Source organism: Cucurbita pepo, chromosome 18 (genome assembly GCF_057944985.1).
Source record: "Cucurbita pepo subsp. pepo isolate OVF chromosome 18, ASM5794498v1, whole genome shotgun sequence".
NCBI classification, from domain to species: domain Eukaryota; kingdom Viridiplantae; phylum Streptophyta; class Magnoliopsida; order Cucurbitales; family Cucurbitaceae; genus Cucurbita; species Cucurbita pepo.
The window spans coordinates 10,939,607-10,960,632 of record NC_141815.1 but is presented as its reverse complement, the minus strand read 5'-3'; the positions used below and the strand labels follow the sequence as shown (position 1 = coordinate 10,960,632).

The following is a 21,026-nucleotide window of genomic DNA, read 5'->3' as shown; positions in this document are numbered from 1 at the left end:
ATGTATTTTTATTTTTAATTTAATTTCAACCTTTTTATTTTAATCTTAAATACAATTAAAACCTCCTTTTATCAATCGAACTTTTCACTGAATATTAGGGTAAAAAGTTCGTAACTGAAATTTTATCTGAGCCCTAATTTTTTCCTGTTCAGAAACTCAATACTGAAATCAATGGCCGCCATCTACGCCGGAAAACTTTGAGCACCTCAAGCTCGCCCTCCGCATTTCGAATGGCGGCTCATTCCTCAACTTCCAGTAATAACCGAGCTTTGAGAACCGCAACTTCTAATCAGTTTTTTGGTGAGCGTTTTTGGATCTTACTTCTTCTAGCTGGAAATCGTTTGCTCAATGCGTTCCAGGTTTAATCGTTTACATTACTTACTATATTGAATTTACCAGTAGAGTATCAGTGGCAGTTTCGTGTGAAATGTAGGAAATGAGAATCAAACGTGCTCGGATTTCTGAAAATTGGGGTTTAACGGAAAATCTACTGTGCCACGCAAAGGAAGGATGATGTAGAGTCTTTCATCATGAAAAACTATTAGTAAAATAACAGAGATTTATGAATCGAGCGTTTGCTTCCCGAGTGCTTCATAGGTTTTGTGTATTGTTTGAAGCAGCAGAGAAGAAATTTAAATAGCTGCATAATTTTAGTGAATAATCAACTTCTTAGTCTTGTAGCACAAGTAGGGATTTATGGATCGAGCCTTTGCTTCCCGAGTGCTTCATAGGTTTCGTGTATTGTTTGAAGCAGCAGAGAAGAAATTTAAATAGCTGCATAATCTCAGTGAATGATCAGCTTCTTAGTTTGGTAGCACAAGTAGTGAATTGCTATTAAATTTGAATGTATAGAGATGCTTTATTACGAACATGCTATCTCTTCCTGCAGAATGGAGGGAGTTTGTATGGGGAGCTATAGCTGGAGCATTTGGAGAAGGAATAATGCACCCTATTGATACCATCAAGACTCGGATTCAAAGCCAGGCTATTCTATATGGCAGTCAAGTATGATGTATATGAGAGCTCATGAATTGTCTCTGTTGATGAAAATACTTTAATCTTTTCTTCAGGATATCAGCTTGGTGAAAAATTAAAATTTCTTTCAACCACCATGTTTTTTGTCATAGGAAACTATCAATAAATTCAATCTAAATATTAAGGGTTTGCTGCGGCGTTTAATCAATATAGATCCATTCCCCCCTCTCCCTCCATTCCCCTGAAGACTGTCTATTTGGCAATTCCTAGCTCTAAAATTTGTTCACTGTTCATCAAATTTCTTTCAGAATCAAAAGAGCCTGTTGCGGATGGTCCAATCAGTATGGAAAATTGACGGATTAAAGGGTAACTTCTTTTTTTTTCACTATTGGCTAAATTTTTTGTCTCTTTACGTTCTCGTGTTATTGTAATAAGTTCAAATCTCTGTCACGTATTTGACTGTGCTGTATTATTTGGTCTTTCATCCTCGTCTAATAGCTGTTTAGGCTTTTATAGGGGCATAGCTCCCGGAGTTACTGGTTCACTTGCCACTGGAGCTACATATTTTGGTGTTATTGAATCCAGTAAGAAATGGATTGAAGAAAGACATCCTAACCTTGACGGTCACTGGGTTCATTTCATTGCTGGAGCAGTTGGTAAGCAATCCTGGGTGTTCCAAAAATCTCTCACTTTTGAGCCATGCCGCATCATGATCATTACTATACCCCTTTTGACAAAGTTCAGTACTGATGTATTTATCCTTGTTTCATTATAAACTAGTTAACGAGATTCCGTACACTATTTTCTTCACGTAATACATATTTTAGTTCAGCTATTACATTTTCTTGGACTCATAGATTATGTCTTATGCCTGAACGATGTAGTGTTCGCATATGTGAACGAGGGCTTTTCTTTTTCATTTTGCAAAGACAGTGACCCAAGACATCGATAACTAGTGAACTTTATTTTATTTTTTGACCCGAACCTCCAATGCTAACTATTGAAAATCAAAGCCTGTGTGAGTGAAGATCACAATAAGCTTTTACACGCTTCATGATGTCACTCTTTTCTTCCTTCTTTTTCCATTCAGGTGATACACTGGGTTCATTTGTATATGTTCCATGTGAAGTTATGAAGCAGCGAATGCAAGTTCAAGGCACTAGGTCATCTTGGAATTCCCTTCCCATGAAGAATAATATCTCTATGAATCCTGGTAGGCCAATGTATGGCTATTATTCAGGGATGTTCCAGGCTGGTCGTTCAATCTTGAAGGAACAAGGATTAAGAGGATTATATGCGGGGTCTGAACTCTGAACCAGATTTATTTTATCTTCTGGATTTTTATAATTTTTGTAGTACAACATACCGAAAGTGAAATATAATTACTGCATGATTGTGACCCTCTCCCATGTATTGTTCCAGATATTGGTCTACACTTGCCAGGGATGTGCCGTTTGCTGGTCTAATGGTATATAAAGTTCTGAATCTGTGTACCTTTGTTTGAGTGTCTGACTTTTTCCCCGGATCGTTTTCATTATATTGATTTTTCAGTTATGTATCTGCAGATATTATTGTCATGTTAGATCCCAAGTATAATACTTAGTTGCTCATTGATAAATCTAGAAAAAAGATATCTCTCATGCGCGCACACACACAATTCTGTATTTTTTATATTTTTTTATATATGTATCAATTAAATGCATTCGTTACACACTGCAGGTCATGTTTTACGAGGCGCTGAAGGATTTCACCGAGTTTGGGAAGCGAAGATGGATGCCTAATTCAGATGTTAATAGCTCCTTGGAAGGACTTGTGTTAGGGGGATTAGCTGGTGGTATGCATTTTGATAGCCCTTCATCATTACTAATTAAGTTATGTAGCTTTTAATTTTTCCTTTCCCTTAAACCTTCAATTTTATGATCGCATAATATATGGTTCTGAAATTGTTAGGTATGAGTGCTTATCTGACCACTCCCCTGGATGTGATAAAAACAAGAATACAAGTTCAGGGAACAACTTTAAGGTATCAGATGATACTCAACCTGCTTGAATATGTTTTCTGTAGTGCAATTTCACTCTTTACGACCAATGTTATCAACTTGGTAAACCTCGATTCAAGATGGCGATTATATGCAGTACTTTCTCTAAAATCTTAGGTATAACGGCTGGTTCGATGCGGTGAGAACTATCTGGCGGAGCGAGGGAACGAAGGGAATGTTTAGGGGTAGCATACCCAGAATCACATGGTATATTCCAGCTTCCGCTCTAACTTTTATGGCTGTGGAATTTCTGAGAGACCATTTCAATGAAAGATTGGATGTTAAATACAAAAACGAAGCTGCTACTTTATCAGTTGATAGAAGAGGAACATTACGAGAAGCAGCATTACCTGCTCGAGACTGAATTGATTTTCGGTACATCATCGACTCTTGTCGAATTTTGCAGATAAACATTGTATGTTTTTCAGTACCAATGAATCAAGAGGATCATTAATCCATGACTTGGGGAGTGGTCTATGTTTATTATGTGAGAGACCCACAACCACGACATCAAAAGCAAAAGAAATGAGTAGATAAACAATAATGTTAGTTATCCATCCTTGAGGTCCATGTTCCTGCATGTAATCTCAATTCTTTGGTTAGCTACAGCCCACAGGTATTTTCTATACTTGGCTTTGGTTTTAATAAACTGGTATAAACTCCAATAGAAAAAAGAGAGAAAAGAGTACACATTTGTGTGCTCTATATGATCATGGAAGATGTTCATGGGAATGTTGTTACATTCTTTGAATCTTTAATTTAGGTATCAACACTTCAACTCTTGATTTTGGATATGATTCAAATTGTATAAAAAGGAACGTGAATCTTATATTAATTCCGAACTTTCAAATTTGTTCTATTTTTGTTTTTAAACTTTCAAAATGTTTAGAAGCGGGAATGTTTATTTTAGCCTCTAATGTTTCAAATTTGTTCCGTTCTTAAATTTTGTAAATATCTATTTTGGTCCATGAACTTCTTAAGAATTACTACTTTGATCTTTATTTGTAACACTGTTAGTAGATATTGTCCTCTTTAGGCTAGTAAAAGGATGATATTATTAATTTATTTCCCTAAAACTTAATTCATTTTTTTTTTTTTTCGAAGTGAATTAATGTAAACTGCGATAATTAAATACATAGTAATAATAAAATTATTAAATTTGTGTGATTTTTCCTGAATGCAATAAATAATGATGTGAAGATAATGTTTGTCGTGCATTAGTTTAATTATAATTTAAAATAAAATAATAAAAGGACCTTCCGCGTATTGCAAAATATTTCTCAATTTGATACTTGATAGTGAAGGCTTCAACTTTCTGTATAAATATTGAATTCGATTTCGTCAGCTGAGCCAAATTCCCATAGCAGCAGGAGGAAGGAGAAGGATCCCTGATTGTGAGCCTGCCATGGCGTCCGGCAAGCGATGCCATTACGAGGTCCTCGGCCTCCACATCGACTGCACCGCCGACGAGATTCGATCGGCGTACCGGAAGCTAGCCCTCCAACGCCACCCCGATAAGCTCGTCCAGTCCGGTTTGTCACAATCTGATGCCACCGCTCAGTTTCAAGAGCTTCAGCACGCGTACGAGGTCCTCTCCGATCCTAAAGAACGCGCCTGGTACGACTCTCATCGTTCCCAAATCCTCTTTTCTGATGCCGGATCGGTTAATTCCAACTCTGTTGTTCCGAATCTATTTCCATTCTTCTCCAATACCGTTTATTCTGGCTATTCGGATTCTGGACGAGGGTTCTATAAGATTTATTCTGACATTTTTGACAAAATTTACGGGAATGAGATTAACTTCGCAAAGAAATTAGGATTGCGCTTGGATACGATTCGCAATGCTCCGGTGATGGGGAATTTGGATGCTCCGTACACGCAGGTGACTGCGTTTTATAATTACTGGCTTGGATTTTGCACGGTTATGGATTTTTGCTGGGTTGATCAGTACGATGTCATGGCCGGTCCAAACCGGAAATCGAGGAGGCTAATGGAGGAGGTTAACAAGAAGCTGAGGAAGAAGGCAAAGAGGGAGTACAATGAGACAGTAAGAGGTTTGGCCGAGTTTGTGAAGAAGAGGGATAAGAGAGTGACTGATATGACTATGAAAAGGAACATAGAAATGGAGAAGAAGAAGGAAGAGGAGAGGGAAAGGAAAAAGAAGCTAGAAAGGGAGAAGATGGAGAAGCTTAAGGCATTCGAGGAACCGGATTGGGCCAAAGTTGAGGAAATTGAGGAGGATCCGGAAGATGAATCTGAGGAAGAGAAGAGAGCGAAAGAGCTGTACTGTGTTTTGTGTGGGAAAAAGTTCAAGAGTGAAAAGCAGTGGAAGAATCACGAACAGTCAAAAAAACACAAGGAGAAGGTCGCAGAGTTCAAGGAATCCCTTGACGACGAGGAAGAATCTGAAGAATTTGTTGATGAAGAACAAGATGAAGAAGAAGCCACACTGCTGGATGTTGGGATAGATAAACTAGAGGAGCAGTTCAAGGAAAGTTTTGATATTGAAGCAGAAGAAGCTGAACTTAGTGGGAGTGAATATTATGATGTTCATGAAGTTGATCGATCAGATATCGTTGCTGAGGAACTTGGATCCAATGACGACGACGACGAAACAGATATTCTTGAAGCAATGGCAGCTGGGCTGAGGAATAGGAAAAATGCAGCTTCATTGGATCAGCCTAAAGCTTCCTCAGACAAAGCTCATTTTGAAAATGAGAACGATGAGCCTAATCCAGCGGAGTTCGAAAATGTTAGGAGGGGAGGAAAGAATCGTCGAGCCAAAAAGAAGGGCAAGGGAAATGATGAAGCTAGGAACGAAACTGAACCCGATTCTCAAAATGACAAAAACAACGGAGACGATACATCATATCAGCAGGATTCCCCTTCCAATTCGTTGGCTAAAGAACAAAGGAATTCAACTCAACCAGCTGATCGGAAAGCAGTCGCACAGAAGGACACAAAGACCAACACTAGGCACGCATCTAAAGGGAAGAAATCCAAGGTAATTGACATTCTGCACAACTGAGTTCTAATTTCACAATTTATTTTAGCCATACTATCTGAGCAAATCCATATTAGCTGAATGTGAAAGATATGTATTCTTAAATTAAGGAAGTTGAACATCAGCTTGTTAAGCATCCATATTAGATAAATGTTCTACTTCCCTCTTGTTAGACTATTGATTATAGTGATTTCTGCTCACAATTTCTAATGATGTAAAATCTTAAACTTAGGCAACAGCTAAGGATTCTGGCAATTCATGCGAAACATGTGGGGAGCAGTTTGAATCAAGGTAATCCTTGTTTAGAACTTCTAGTCTATTTTTCACCATCATATATCCTTTCATACCTTATAATAACACTAAGCTTTAGATTGACTGCACCAAATTGAAGAGGGTTTTTGATATATCATGACAGGAATAAACTGCATAAGCATTTGGGAGCCACAGGGCATGCTGCGTTAAAATATCGATGACAGAAGTTCGCATCGACATCCATTTTTGACAGTTCACAGGATTTTGAATCAAGTTCCATAACACATTCAATGAGAGTTTCAATTTTTAGCGATGACACAAATTGCAGAGCGATAGCACGACTTGCAGGATGTGATTCCATGGCCGACCAAAGTATACCTAATGAGAAGTAAGGAGTATAGTAGTGTATACATATTCGTTGTCTATCCAGAAAGATGTTTGGAAACGATGTGATTCTTTACATTTCATCGTTCTATTGTAAACTGCAAGAATCCAATGGTTTATACCTTGAGCTTTATTTAATAAAATCTAATACGATTCGAGTTGCTCTTACAAGCATAGGCCCCGTGTGGGAGGTCGACATCGTACCAGAAGAGACTAGCTATATATGTGATTTAGAGAATTTAATTTATGAATATTTTGAATTGGTCAAAGCTTTATGCAGCTTCTTGATGTGCTTTTACCAAAAGTTTTCTGTCTGTTTTACCAAGAAGGTTAACGGTTCGGTTCGAGTCATTTTCCAGCCACAAACAATCAGGGGTCTCTTTCCGATCTTGTACTGACACTGATGCTGAATACCGACCCAATCTTGAAGTATTTCTTAACCTTCACTATGATTTTAGTGGTAAAACTTAGCCTTGTTTGGCCTTGTTTTTCACTTGTTCAATACCGGTCTGCTAAACCAACGGTTGGTATAAAATTATTACTACACGCAAAGATGACACTATGTGGAACCCAGAAAAGACAATCTATGCACCAATTTAATTACCACAAAGTAACAAACTACAGAACAAAGAGCATGTCAGAGTGAGTTCATCAACTAAAGGTCTCTCCTAATTTCATAAATAAAGAACAGGAAGGTTGCAAACGAGGGGATTGCGCTTACAGTGGCTTAGTTACAGCCTTCTGAATGTAAACCAAAGCTTCCTCTTTCGAAAGTGGTCCTTCAGCAAGGCCTTTAACAAGGGTATCAACGTACCCTTTGGCTGGTGCACAGAGAGGAACCTTTCCAGATTTGAAGTCTTCCATATCCAAATGCGAACATCTGAAATCAAATGGAAGTACATAATATTACTACTAAATGGTTGTTCTTACATGACTTAAATTGCACACAACGATAACGAGATTCGAGGCGTACGTCATAGTTACTATCGGAAGTTCCTGTTCTTTCCCCAAGTATACAAGGTTGTGGTACCATCCTTGCTGCAAAATAATTCAAACATCGTTTAAGAAACAATCAAGAAACGAATTCGCTTTTATAGGAGAGAGGCTAGATAGTTTACATACCCCTGTTGAAATCTCAATAGATGTGGAAGCGTTGCCTGTGAGTTTGTTCAAATTAGCTATATCCAATAAAGGGTTATCAGAAAGGAAGCCACTCCCACTGTTTTCTTGATACAAAACATCGTTGAATTGCTCTAGCCTGTAAGAGAAGATCCAGAACAAGAATTAAAAGATAAATTTAAGATTTTGTGCTAGAAAACATGAGTTCGAGGGGATCAGAGGATCCCGTAGTCGAAAACATTAGGAGAAACAAGAAGCTAATGATATTAACTCACGTTATTCTATACAAGCACAAGAAAGATTTCTCATCACTGTTGCTTTCAGGATGAAGAAAAGCAGCTCCTCCTTGGCCCCATGTATTGGTATATTCATGGCCGAAAAATAGACGGTGAGGAAATGTTTTCCACAGCATCTCTTTTGGTGGTGTCTTATCCATTGAACCCGTACACGGTTTTTTCATACCCTCAACCTAAAAGTTTCTCTTCAAATGTTAGACGAGAAACGAGTAAATTTAAACAAGAAAGAGGGAAAACAAGGAGTGACTCCTCACAGAACCAGATACACATTCTCAAAATGTGAGATCTCACATCGGTTGGGGAGGAGAACGAAACACCCTTTATAAGTAGCAGACACGTTTTAAAACCTTGAGGGGAAGCCTGAAAGGGAAAGCCCAAGAAGGACAATATCTACTAGGAGTGGGCTTAGACCATTACACACAATGTTAATAATGTTCCATATAGAGATAACTGATAGATATGGGCACTATTTTCACTCTCTAGAACATATCAAGTTCATATTTGGTAGCAAAACACGAACTCGGTTTTTCACTTCTCCTGATAATATTCACTCCTAAGTTCGTTTTTTCAAGATAAAGGCAAGGCATAATACAGACCGTTCACCAAGCAAAAGCTTGAAAGTGATGACTGACATGATTTTACGACGATCATACGTTATAGTTATCCAAGATTATTCAAAGAAAAGTACTGCAGACACAGATGAAGAAGTCGAACCTTTCCTCCTTCGATATAACAGAGGAATCTCAGGCGCCACATATTTGATCCAAATGAAGCATACCAGATATCAGTTTTTGAGAGCTCCAATCTCCAAGGGATAGTAACATTAATCGCTTGACCTGTGTTACGGTGACAACCATTGTAATGTTTCTTTGGACATGAATCAAAACTAAATGATATAAAGAACATGAATTTGAAAAGATAATCTCAGTGCTCTCTACCCTGACTGTCTTCCTTAACTTCCACTCGTGAAAGTGTGATACCCTGAAGAATTTCCTCGAGGCTTTTTAATCGAGAATCGGAAGCTTCATCCTCCGAATCAGAGCTTGAAAGCAATACCTCCTGGAAAAGTTAAAGAACAAATTTAGCAGGATTATCACGTGGAGTAACGCATCAACATACTAACCCCTTCCTTTAATATACATACATACATACACATGTATAGATAGCAATTCATAACAGATCCCAACAAATATGTATAGACAATAGTAAAAGGCTAGGATACAAGGGATTACCGGGACTGGCACTTTTTTACTGGTTAAATTATCTGGTAGTTCATCCGAAAGCATTGGCCAAAAAGGACTCAATTCTCGGCGAACCTGGCGAGAATCACGAGGTTTTTATAGACAAGATGTTAATTGTATTGCTAATAGTACTTGTGAAACAGAAACAATGGAAGAGTGAGCTTACTGCTTGGATCACTCGCCATGTTGACTCAAATGGACAAGTCTCTGAAGAATTGTTCATAGTTCTTCCATCAACCAGAAGTTCCGCACAGGCAAGCGTTGAAGTTGCTATAGAGTCAAGATTATATCCCCCTTCCAATGCCAATACAATCTTTCCTTGACCAAGATTCATCAACTGGAGAAGTGGGTAACAGTGCTACCATCAAAGGTTCATGTATTTGTTCTTATAGAAAACATTAAAACTAGTTCTTAAGTTTTGGTACTAATTGTATGTCAGAAATGCAACAACATTCAACAAACAAGCTACCCTTGTGATGATTTAAAACAAATCCAAAATAGGAAAGAACTGAACACTTGCCTTTTCCAACATAATTGAGTATCCATACGGTGTGACACAGCAACCACCTAGAGGATCTCCAACAGCTGTTCCAAGCATGAAATAATTTTATATACTTGTTTTTGTTTAATAAGTACCTCTTCCATCATGACACGATAATTGTCGATAAAAGTAAAACTGAGATCAAATGTTTCAAGAAATATGTCCTGAATTTAAGAAGAATTTTAGCATCTCAGGGTTAGTGGCATCTGACCTGCATCAAATCCGGCAGAGACTATGATCATGTCAGGATTATATTCCTTAGCAACTGGAAGCAAGATATGGTCCCAAACAGCTAGGTAATCAGCATCCCGACATTGTCCATTCTCCCAAGGGACATTTATATTATATCCTGCGCCTGGTCCTTCTCCAACCATGGTATAGTAACCATCATCTGTGGCGGGATAAAAGCTTCCGAACTCGTGCCTGTGTTTATAAAATAAGTTGGCACGTTATTTGTGAAAGCGATCGTAACTCAAGATAGGATATCAAAACCACGCTTCATGACCCAATAGCCAATGTTCCATGTAACCAAAAAAACATAAACAAAAATAGTAAAAGGTAATGTTTTGACACACTAAAATGGGCACTATTAGAAACTATGGCCATGAAAAGAGAGAAAGGTATGAGATTTTGGATGTCGGATGTAACAGCCCAAGCCCACTGCTAGCAGATATTATCCTCTTTGGATTTTCTCTTTTGAACTTTCCCTCAAGATTTTTAAAATGCGTCTAACCAGAGAGAGGTTTCCACACCCTTATAAAGAATGTTTTGTTCCCCTCTAAAGAATGTTTTGTTCCCCTCTCCAACCGATGGTAAATGTGCCAAGCTTCAAAATGTAACTTCCTTTGAGAATTTTTTGTAATAACCCTCTTTTAGTTATTAAGCCATTGGAGTGTGCTTTTATGTGAACTCGTAGGCGTTTCTGTGAGGGTGCTTTATCCTCTTCTTAATACCAGGTCACCCTCTCCCTTCTTGAACTCGGTCTCGCTTCTTCACTCTATGCCCTCTAAGGTGTACATTTGTCTAACTCGCTTCCTAGAGTTGAGAGAGAGAGTAAAAAGAATATTTAAGAAAACACCAACATCCTCAACCGACCTACCGGTGAACGGAGAAGAACAAAACACGGGGATCCCTCCAGAACATCTTTTGTGTTGCATTGCCATGATGAACATCCCAATCAACAATTAATATCTTCTTAATACCCAAATCGGGCTGCATCAACGACCAAATGAAGTCAAAACTAACGAAATAGAAAAGGAAAATCGAAATAAATTCGAACTTGTAAGCATTTTCTGGTAGGAACTTCAGAATAACAAAGCACAGGATCATATAATTATCCATGACTATTAGTTTAAACACAATTGGAAAGGGGTCTTACTCGTTCATTCAAAATAAAGCTTGCTGCCACAGCTATATTGTTGAACAAACAGAACCCCATAGCTTCATCATGTTCGGCATGATGACCCGGTGGCCTCACAATGGCAATTCCGGAATCTAAATCTCCTTGAGCTACTCTTTCAGCAACCTTAACAAAATAAAGACATTTCAGTCACTTAGCATACACAAAGGACCAATTTCAACGTGCAACTATGAAAAATTCGTGCGTATATTACATCTATGACAGAGCCAGCAGCTAGATAAGCAGCTTCTGATGATCCTTTATTAAAGTATATGGAGTTAAGTTGTGCGGCAATCTTATCTCTTCGTGAATCAAACTCTTTGGAGCTTATATTCTTAATCAAGTCAACATGATTTTTGGAGTGTACTGCCAAAATATGCTTATCTTCTGCTTCTTTCCCATTCAAGACCACACACCTGAAGAGGAAACAAGCCAGTTTAACTATTTATCCAAGAAACAGAATCAAACTATCCCAAACAAAAAATTATGAAAATTAGAAACAGCCAACATAAGAATGAGTTGCCACTAAGACTATGAAGCAAGAAGGAACTCATAGATTCCAGGGAAGTATCAATTATCACGTGAAGTTACTGTATCAAGAATAATGAAATGAATACACTTCCTTCACTGTACATGCATTCGAGGAAGTCAGCAAGAGATTCTTTTCAGATGATCAAGAAACTCTTGGGCCGGTACAAATGATATCAGGCCCAAACACCGAAAGATGGTACAAATGATATCAGGCCCAAACACCGAAAGATGTGCCAGCAAGGAGGCTAAACCCTAAGGAGGGTGGACATGAAGCGATGTGTTAGCAAGGACACTGGGCCCAGAAGGCGGTGGATTTGGTGGGGGTTTCACATCAATTAGAGAAAGAAACGAGTGCTAGCGAGGATGAGATCCCACATCGGTTGGGGGAGGAGAACGAAACACCCTTTATACGGTGTGGAAACCTCTCCCTAATTTTGAAAACCTTGAGAGGAAGTCCGAAAGGGAAAGCTCAAAAGGACAATATCCGTGGGTTTGGTCCTTTACGAATCATCCTTTTGGGTAAACTATCTCAGAAAACCATAATTTTGCCACGAAAAGACAAAATATGATATGGCACAGAGCTCCATTTTAGAAGAATCTAACCCAATTCTCCACTTCTTTTCGATTACCATGGCAACGCTACACACAGCACAAAACAAATACACAACAGGAAAAATGCTAAATAAAAGAAATAAAAACGATCATGCCTCTGAAGAATGCCGGAGCTTTGTAGCTTGTTCCAAATGGCCCTAATTCGATTGGGATTCTCAGGATGGTAATCTCCGTCGGGCGTGTGATGCTTGCACATCCTCTCGTCGTACAAAACCCCTACCCTCCGTGAATCGCCATTGCCTCCGTCGAATTTCCTAGGTCCAGAGCCATGCACGTCCATTCTCCAAAAAAAGAAAGAAAAATCTAACCAGCGAAGTCCCAAAAGTAACGAAAACTTTCCGAAATTGAATTTCGCAGTAGGCTAGCGGCCTTGCCGGAGAGCCGGAGCGCCGTCACTCAGAGCGAGATCGACGAATCGCCCGCCGGAGAATACAGAACAGTTTGGTCTCACTGCCCAATCAAATCCACTCGCTAGTCAGCTAAGTCAACCAGTAACTACTGTGATCGTGAGTCGGAACAGTTGAAACAAAATCTCCAAAAAATGGATATTTCGCCCTTTCCCAATAAATAAACATATATAATACTTATTTAAATTATTTTTCAATTTATAAATATCGGGAAAAAAATCTAAATTGAATTTAGGGCTATTTTTTTGTATTCTTTTTTGTATTTATAAGAAATTAATAATATCCTAAAATTAAGGGTTTGTTGTTATTAATCTAGGCTAAATTAATAAAAATACTTTCTACTTTCCATGTTTAAATTAAAAAATATATATATTATAGATGTTTTTAAAAATTATTAGAAACGATTTCCTAATATTAAAATTTTATTTTTAGACATCATATTCATATAACATTTGCTATATATATATATATATATATATACATACATATACATACATGTGTATGTGTATACTTATTTATTTATTGGTTTATTGGTTTATTGGAGCTTTTCACACTTTCAGGGTAAGAATATAAAACTTTAGAATAACTACTTTTTAATAAATACAAAATAAAAAAGAATGGGAACTCGATACCTCAAAAATAAACGAAGAATTTGACACAAATGAGAGATGAAATAGGTAGTGAGAATGTGAGCATCCCTATCTAAACATTTGGTATTGAATCACTGTTGTGCGAGTACAAAGAATATTATTTTTAAGTTCATTTGATTCCTCCAATTTATTGCCAACTCAACCCTAGCTTTAAAACGTTGAACTTCATTCTTTTATTTACCATTAAACATCTATTAAAATAACGATATTGTGTAAAAGACGATCAGAGATAACTTGATTGGTAGAACACTTTTATTCTATTATTTACGATCTATTACGATCACGATAGCTTGATTGATAGAACACTTATATTAATGAATAAAAAATGTACAGGACTTCTCGATTGATAGAACACCGATTTAATCGATGCATCGCATATTTTTATCAGCATTAATTCTACAAATTATTAATAATATAAATCATTACGAGATATACTTATTAATTAAAAAAAATATATTTTTCAATCATTCGAACCACTTTTGGCATTTATCATTTACTATGCCAAAAAAAGAATCAAATAGAAAATATTAAAATGACATCATAATTAATCAGTTCCCATCATTCATCAATTATAAAATATTTAACCCTTCACTCAAATAATTCCACACTAAATTATTCAATTTTGAATTTAAAAAAAAAAAAAAAAAAAAAAAAAAAGAACATTTGATGAACGTGGTAAGTAGATCTGGTAAAGTTAAAAGAAGTGTTCTGTGGGTCCCACTAGAGCATGAAGAACAGTCCATCCAAAAAAAAGCAATGTGGAGGCCAACTTTTTCCCATCTTGTTTTTGGCATCAAGTGGGGAGGGAGAGACTTAAGTGGACGAAAGAACAAATTTAAAAAAACAAAGCTGTCTAAGACCAAAACCAGTAGTACAGCAAGAACAGGAACATCACATGCTACCCACCCTGCATTCCTCTCACAACGATTCCAATAAATAAAAGAAACTGCATCAAGCCATATGCTCACAGAACAAGAGAGTGAACAAATAAGCTACTGCATTGGCAATTAGAGTGAGTTTGAGTCTTGATCCACTGTCACTGTAGTCGGTGTTCATCCCGCCGACCCCCGATGGTCCTAAATTGTTGCTGCCACTGCCGAAGCCATTCCCTCCGATGACGCCGGTGGGGGTTGTAGAACCAAATGGAGTATTGGTTGTGGGAGTTGATCCAGTGCCCGGGCTGGTGGTGGTTGGTGTTCCAGTTACTGGAACAGTGCCACTGTTTACAGGGCTGCAACAGCAGATTACCAAAAATAAGATGAATCCCATTTTAGATAAGATATTACAACAGCAGATAACACATTAATTTTTAGTTTACTCACACTCTGTTGAATTCTATGCCAAATTTCAGAAATAAAATGTTAATCAGTTCTGAAAGGTTTGGATTCATTAATGAAGTAATGGTTAGCTTTTCATTTTCCAATCCCTAATGAAGATGAAGAAAAGTTGTCATCATTTGTTAAGGATCTAGAGATAATCTCATCCTTTCTACCAGGAAAATTTATCTCAGCAAGTGACCAATTTTCGACTAGAGCATTTCAAATTAGATTCAAGAGAGAAGACAAAGTGTTCCTCCCCCAAGAAAATGAACTGCTCAGCAACCTTCTTCACCCACATGTGAAACCCTTTTTCCAAAAATCATGGTCTGCCCAGGCTTGGCTTTCGAGGCATTAAAATGTGGCTCAAATCTCAATAATTTACCCATCTCGAGGAGCAACATAAATCTGATCATCACTATGAAAAAACTCCATTTTCATCCGAGCATTTACTTTCGGATAAATGTATTTACCAGTGTGGAGTAATTATATGTGACGGTGACAATTATCACATCTTGAGTGAAAGTGAAAAGTTGAAAAACGCAGGCAGGGAAGAAGCCAGAACAAATGATCATGAAATTACAAATAGTCAATTGACGAAAAGAGTATCTATAATTACGGCACAATGGGATGATGGCGAATCTAATTGCAAAAGTCTATTTTCCAATAGTATCTATCTATGACTATCGAAAGCTAACTTTATTTTTTGTTAAGTTTCTGACTAACAAGATGCTCTAATCCTGTTAAAGTAAAAAGGCTCTACGTTTTGTTCAAATGAAAATAAAACATAAAATGAAGTTAAAATACTCTTAATATTTTGCTCACGTACAAGAGTAAAGTGGATAAGAAGTCCAAATGAAGCTCTCAAAAAATATAAAGGGGGGAAAGGCTAATAATCATGCTTTTATTTCATTTCAAAGAGATGGAAGTTCAATAAATAAGAAAATAAGAATGAGATTTTGAGTCTAGCCATGGATTTGGGAGAAAGCAGAGAAAATCTTGTTCTAATAAAGCGATTGCCAGAAATTGAAATGGGAAGAAATTATTACTATTCCTACCGCTCTATATATATATATATATATATTTTTTTTTTTCAAATAAACATGGTGGAAGTAGGTGCAGAAGTATACCTGGCGCTAGAAGGATAAACGCAGCCTGTAATGCCTGAGAAAACACCAAGAAATTTATAAATAAAAAAATAAAAAAATAAAAAGAATCAGATTCCATTTCTGAACATGATAAGAAATATGAAAACAAAACATATTAATTTAGAAGCTGAAATAGATGGCCAAGGAACTTCGGTAGATTGCCAAAAATGTTCAAATTTGTGGCATATACTAGAATCCGAGTAAGTTCTGTGAGGTGTTTGTTTCCATTTTTTCCTTTCTTAAAGTTAATCAGATCATAACTGACTGAACCTTTTCTTATTTAGAAGGAACTAGAGAAAAACATGTGGTTGTAGACAGCGAAATCTTACTGGGGTCAGTTGTGGTGACCATGGCTGTGCCAGAAAAATCACAGGAACCAGGAGCTTGACCCTTCCTCTGAAAGTAGCTGTTAGCAGCATAGGAACAATGGGCCTTGACCGTGTCGGGAGCGAAACAGCCCCCCTTTTGATGAATAGGGAGACAGTCAGCCCCAGCTCCACAAGCATAGTCAATTGTCTTCTGGAGAGCAGTATCACCTATTCCGTCCTTGCAAACGCACCATGTTGCACCTACAAGTTCCAGAAGCCACCATTTCAAGAGAGAGCAGAAGGAACAAAGAACTTACGAAGAAACAGAAGAAAATAAACGAAACACAACGAGATCTACACATCTATAAGAAACTTCAAAAGTACTGGAAACTCACTCCCAGAACTTTTAAGCCCCTTATCCATCCAAAAAGAACCACAAATTTCAAACTAAAAAAGAAAGCTCTCTTTTAAACAAAAGAACAATGACTACATAAAGATGACCATAACTAGAAGATCTATAGACACATATCTGTAGAGATGGTTAATGCACATTTGAATAGCCTTTAAAGATGGCTGACAGGCAAAAGGCTCGAATCAGCCAAAAGATTATTGAGAAGTCAAACTAAAAGGAGTAAAAGAAAACCCAGTATAGAAACGCAGGGAGCTTACTTGAATGGCCAGTCATGGCCAGAATAAGAAGCCCAATAGCTAAAACAGGCATAACCCAAGACATGATTACAAAGCTCAGAGATAGTGGCCAGAAGAAGGCTCTCACGGCCACACACACAAGCAGAAAGAGAGAAGTGTAGAGAAAAGGAGAGAGTCTGTGAGAGTGGAAATGTAAAGTATCCTGAAGGGGAAGGGGTCTGTTCGATACAAAATAAAGGCAGTGGCTTTTCAGAGGGTAATGTAAACGATGGCATCTATGAGAGTGGCCCACTTTCGTATTTTCTAGCTAGTGCACTTTCTGCGCCTTGTTAACAACTAGTAGGCTCGTGACAAACCAATAACTTCAATTTCTCGACTCAGAGAAGCTCAGAACATGTTAAAATAAACAAAGGTTCAACCAAATAGAGCTGTTAAATCACAGTTGCTAAAAAGGGGGAAAATGGAATTGGCAAGCTATTCAAGTGCAATTTGAAACTCAAGTTCTTTAGTCGAATTTAAATCGAACTTCGATTCACCTAATTGCTTTATTCAGAACCATTTCCAAACACTCCGATTCTGTAGTCAAGTTCTTTAGTGCAATTTGGAACTCACGTTCTTTAGTCGAATTCAAATCGAACTTCAATTCACCTAATTGCTTTAGTCAGAACCATTTCCAAACACACCGAGTTCGTAGGTAAAATTATCCACAAACCTATTCCCCTCTTTCACCGAAAGGAAATAACGATTAATTACACAAACACGAAACAAAAAGGAATCAGAATAAAAATCAATCAATATTCCCAATGCTGGCGCTAAACGATTGAAATGATTATTTTAATGTACAAAACACAATTTACAATAATATAATCCAGAGCCAAATCTTCGTGAGAGAATTTCTCGAACAATACAGCTTACCTTTTCTTGAGAAACGGGGGGGATTTCTCTTGCTTCTTCTCAACGGCTTAAGTGAAACAAGAACTAATGCGCCTAGAAAAACACCAAAAGAAGTCACCGAGGGCTTGATCGGCGGCCTTGAACGCTTGGCCGAGTTCTCTTTGAGGAAGATGCCAAAGGCGACATTATTAAATTTCACTGGTACCGCCAAACTCGGGAGATGAAAGCCGCCGGCGGGAAGCCTGTAACAGGAGAAGGGAGAAGAGAGTATATTATAATATTAAATTTTGAGTTTTCTGAAATTATACTAAATATTATATTATAAATTTATTTATTATTAGATTTATTAGAATATATATATATAATTTTTTTTTTTTTTTTTTTTTTTTTTGTAAAAAAATATATAAAAAATTATTTGAAAGGAATATTTTTATAAAAAATGGTAAAAAGAATCTAAAGAGGGCTCGGCCCAATATAACCAACCAGAAGGATCCAGTAGTACACAATACCTGGGCCGATAGGCCCAATATAACCAACCAGAAGGATCCAGTAGTACACAATACCTGGGCCGGTAGGCCCAATATAACTAACCAGAAGGATCCAGTAGTACACAATACCTGGGCCGATAGGCCCAATATAACCAACCAGAAGGATCCAGTAGTACACAATACCTGGGCCGATAGGCCCAATAAGATTGGGCCCACTTCGGCAAATGCACGTAGCTAATTAGGGTATAATAAATTAATATTATATATATTTTTTGAGTACGTAGTTATTTCAATGATGTTCATTAAGCAGTTCTCAAACGGGTCAAATAGCGACCCGATCCGCAATACTGTATCTGCACCGTTGATTTTTCTAGTAACATCTCAACCGTTCAGTCGTTCCCTTTATATACCTATCCTCCCCGCCAACAATTCTTAGGGTTCTCTAGGGTTTTTGGTTTCCCATACTCGGTTGGAAGTGCCCTTACTCATATTCTTCTTGCGTTTCTACAGGTTTTAATCTTCATAAATCTGAATCTGAACGTTTAATTTGCTTTTACCGTGGATTCAACTACGATTGTTTTTTTTTTCTTTCTCGTTTGCGCTTTTGTTGATTGAAATTGCTGGAGATATTGTCGCCCTATGGATAGTCGGAAAATTAATGGATTTGGTTTAGTATTTCTTCTCCTTGGGAGATTGGAGGGGATACTGTATGCACAACTTTCTATTTTGTGATTGTTAACTTGGAGCTGTGTCATTTATGTAGACATTTCATCGAGTATCACTGTTTATACACAATTTATGTTTTATTTATGAAAATCTTGTTTTGAGGTTTATGTGCTTCATGATTTGTAGCCTAAATCGGAAGGATGTTTACGGCGAGGAAGAAGATCCACAAGGATAATGGTGTCGACCCCTCAGAATTTGAGGAAACTGTTGCTCAGGTGAACTTTTAAATTATCTACCAATTGCTAACATTGGCAGTGTTTTGTGTTCGTTTGAACTGATAATTCGTCGTCTCTTTAGGCATTGTTTGATTTGGAAAACACCAACTCCGAGCTTAAAAGTGACCTGAAGGATCTCTACATTAATTCTGCAATGTAAGAAGGATAAACAATGGTGATTTTTTAATGGACTCTATCTTGTATTCGTATGAATTTTATCTTTCATAATTATCTTGCAGTCAAGTTGATGTTTCTGGAAACCGCAAGGCTGTTGTGGTCTATGTCCCATACAGATTGAGGAAGGCCTTCCGCAAGATTTACTTGAGGCTTGTTAGAGAGCTTGAAAAGAAATTCAGTGGAAAGGTAAGGAGAAATCTTTCTTTTTCCCTGGTTTGGTCTTATTTCTGTGTCTACTTAACTACTCTATTGATTATGACTAGTTAGCATCCTCGACTGAGAAATATCTTAGACCAAATCATAATCGATGAAACAAAAAATATTGATGTTGCATATCACTTTGGGGGTTGATTTAGCTAATGTACTACCTGTAGCAATGATATTTGATCAGTCTCTATTACTTGTTTACCGCCTTCCACTTGCTCTAGCAACGTTCTCTAGAATGAGAGAGCACTTGCTCTAGCAACGTTCTCTAGAATGAGAGAGGGGGCGTATATGCCTCAAATTAAATAATGTAGATGGACAGACATGAAAAAGGGGATAATTACAATTGAACATAATAATTTGCACCATTAATAAGTTTTAAATAAATATTGCCTTATTCCTTTAGTTGTATTCAATGTCGTTTAAGCCAATGAGGTCAAGTAGTGATGGATTGATTCACTTGGTCCATTGCGTTAATTAGTGAGGGTTATATTTTTTTAAGACATATTGAAAGTGAGTTTACAAAGACTAAGCCTTTGAGCATCCTCAGAGGTTTGAGCCTCCATGATCTGAATAAGACATAAAAAAATTTTGTGTTATATATATTTGTTGCGTCTACGTTTTCATATTCTATTTATTCATAAACCATTGTTGCTCTATAATAGGATGTAATCCTGATTGCTACTAGAAGGATATTGAGGCCTCCAAAGAAAGGATCAGCAGCTCAGAGGCCCCGTACCCGTACTCTCACTTCTGTGCATGAGGCAATGCTTGAAGACATTGTATTGCCTGCAGAGATTGTTGGCAAGCGTATTAGATACCGTGTTGATGGATCAAAGATCATGAAGGTAATTACGTTTTGACCATTTTGGTAATTAAAATTCTCAACAGTGATCGAGGAAGGTTAGAAAACTGTTAAACTTTGTGCATGTCTCTTTGATGTAACATGAGCCGTGTCGTGGTCAACGTTCTTGATATTGATATATATATATATATATGTATGTATTCTCTAAAATCTCAACTTATCTAAATTTTGAAAGGTGTTCTTGGACCCGAAAGAACGGAATAACACCGAGTACAAATTGGAGAGCTTTGCTGCTGTTTACAGGAAGCTTTCTGGAAAAGATGTCGTCTTCGAGTACCCAATTACTGAGGCGTAAGACACCTTATATGTTGCACATTTTGGTGGTGTTTGTTTATCATAGGGTTGGAATCGGGTGGGAGCTTTTCAATTTTGATTTCAAGTAATAGATTTTTGAGACCTCGTTTTTTGAATATGTGATCTTGTTGAACCATACTCTTGTCACATTGGATTAATTTTCCGGTTTCAATGACATTCTATCCACTTTTACTTAATTTATTTTTAACCTTCCCGTTTCTCCCCACCAAAAAGAGAAAACAAAGCAAGCAATTTTTATTTATTTTTTTTCTTTTATAGTGTTCTAAAATTCT

General features: G+C 37.3%; 5 protein-coding genes across 6 annotated transcripts; 3 read left to right on the top strand and 2 right to left on the bottom strand.

The window, feature by feature from the left end:
- The first annotated feature begins 83 nt into the window (after positions 1-83).
- LOC111779582 (uncharacterized) lies at positions 84-3,727 on the top strand. The gene is made up of 9 exons (XM_023659648.2): positions 84-300; positions 890-1,005; positions 1,284-1,341; positions 1,482-1,631; positions 2,066-2,276; positions 2,398-2,443; positions 2,695-2,809; positions 2,926-2,998; positions 3,132-3,727. Exons 1-9 carry the CDS (start codon positions 231-233, stop codon positions 3,376-3,378), a joined length of 1,086 nt encoding a protein of 361 aa, XP_023515416.1. The 5' UTR covers positions 84-230; the 3' UTR covers positions 3,379-3,727.
- Positions 3,728-4,317: 590 nt separating this feature from the next.
- Positions 4,318-6,815, top strand: LOC111780020 (DNAJ protein JJJ1 homolog). The gene is made up of 4 exons (XM_023660270.2): positions 4,318-6,018; positions 6,251-6,309; positions 6,434-6,504; positions 6,550-6,815. Exons 1-3 carry the CDS (start codon positions 4,420-4,422, stop codon positions 6,489-6,491), a joined length of 1,716 nt encoding a protein of 571 aa, XP_023516038.2. The 5' UTR covers positions 4,318-4,419; the 3' UTR covers positions 6,492-6,504; positions 6,550-6,815.
- Positions 6,816-7,220: 405 nt separating this feature from the next.
- On the bottom strand, positions 7,221-12,940 carry HDA05 (histone deacetylase 5). Its single transcript, XM_023660269.2, has 14 exons — positions 12,489-12,940; positions 11,465-11,666; positions 11,230-11,376; positions 10,951-11,063; positions 10,063-10,274; positions 9,831-9,895; positions 9,477-9,647; positions 9,302-9,385; positions 9,008-9,128; positions 8,784-8,905; positions 8,049-8,242; positions 7,777-7,912; positions 7,628-7,692; positions 7,221-7,534 (listed from the first exon to the last, which is right to left on the bottom strand). The coding sequence occupies exons 1-14, from the start codon at positions 12,671-12,673 to the stop codon at positions 7,372-7,374; spliced, it is 1,980 nt and encodes a 659-aa protein (XP_023516037.2). The 5' UTR covers positions 12,674-12,940; the 3' UTR covers positions 7,221-7,371.
- A 1,252-nt stretch (positions 12,941-14,192) lies between these two features.
- On the bottom strand, positions 14,193-17,109 carry LOC111779567 (PLASMODESMATA CALLOSE-BINDING PROTEIN 2). 2 transcript variants are annotated; one of them, XM_023659628.2, is made up of 4 exons: positions 16,892-17,109; positions 16,244-16,483; positions 15,897-15,930; positions 14,193-14,681 (listed from the first exon to the last, which is right to left on the bottom strand). In XM_023659628.2, exons 1-4 carry the CDS (start codon positions 16,953-16,955, stop codon positions 14,402-14,404), a joined length of 618 nt encoding a protein of 205 aa, XP_023515396.2. In that variant the 5' UTR covers positions 16,956-17,109; the 3' UTR covers positions 14,193-14,401. The 2 variants fall into 2 exon arrangements, with proteins under 2 accessions (XP_023515396.2, XP_086975684.1); XM_087119558.1 differs by lacking the exon at positions 16,892-17,109 and adding an exon at positions 16,618-16,837.
- Positions 17,110-18,612: 1,503 nt separating this feature from the next.
- On the top strand, positions 18,613-20,930 carry LOC111780313 (small ribosomal subunit protein eS7z). The gene is made up of 6 exons (XM_023660686.2): positions 18,613-18,762; positions 19,105-19,193; positions 19,276-19,349; positions 19,433-19,556; positions 20,240-20,422; positions 20,615-20,930. Exons 2-6 carry the CDS (start codon positions 19,119-19,121, stop codon positions 20,732-20,734), a joined length of 576 nt encoding a protein of 191 aa, XP_023516454.1. The 5' UTR covers positions 18,613-18,762; positions 19,105-19,118; the 3' UTR covers positions 20,735-20,930.
- Positions 20,931-21,026: the final 96 nt, after the last annotated feature.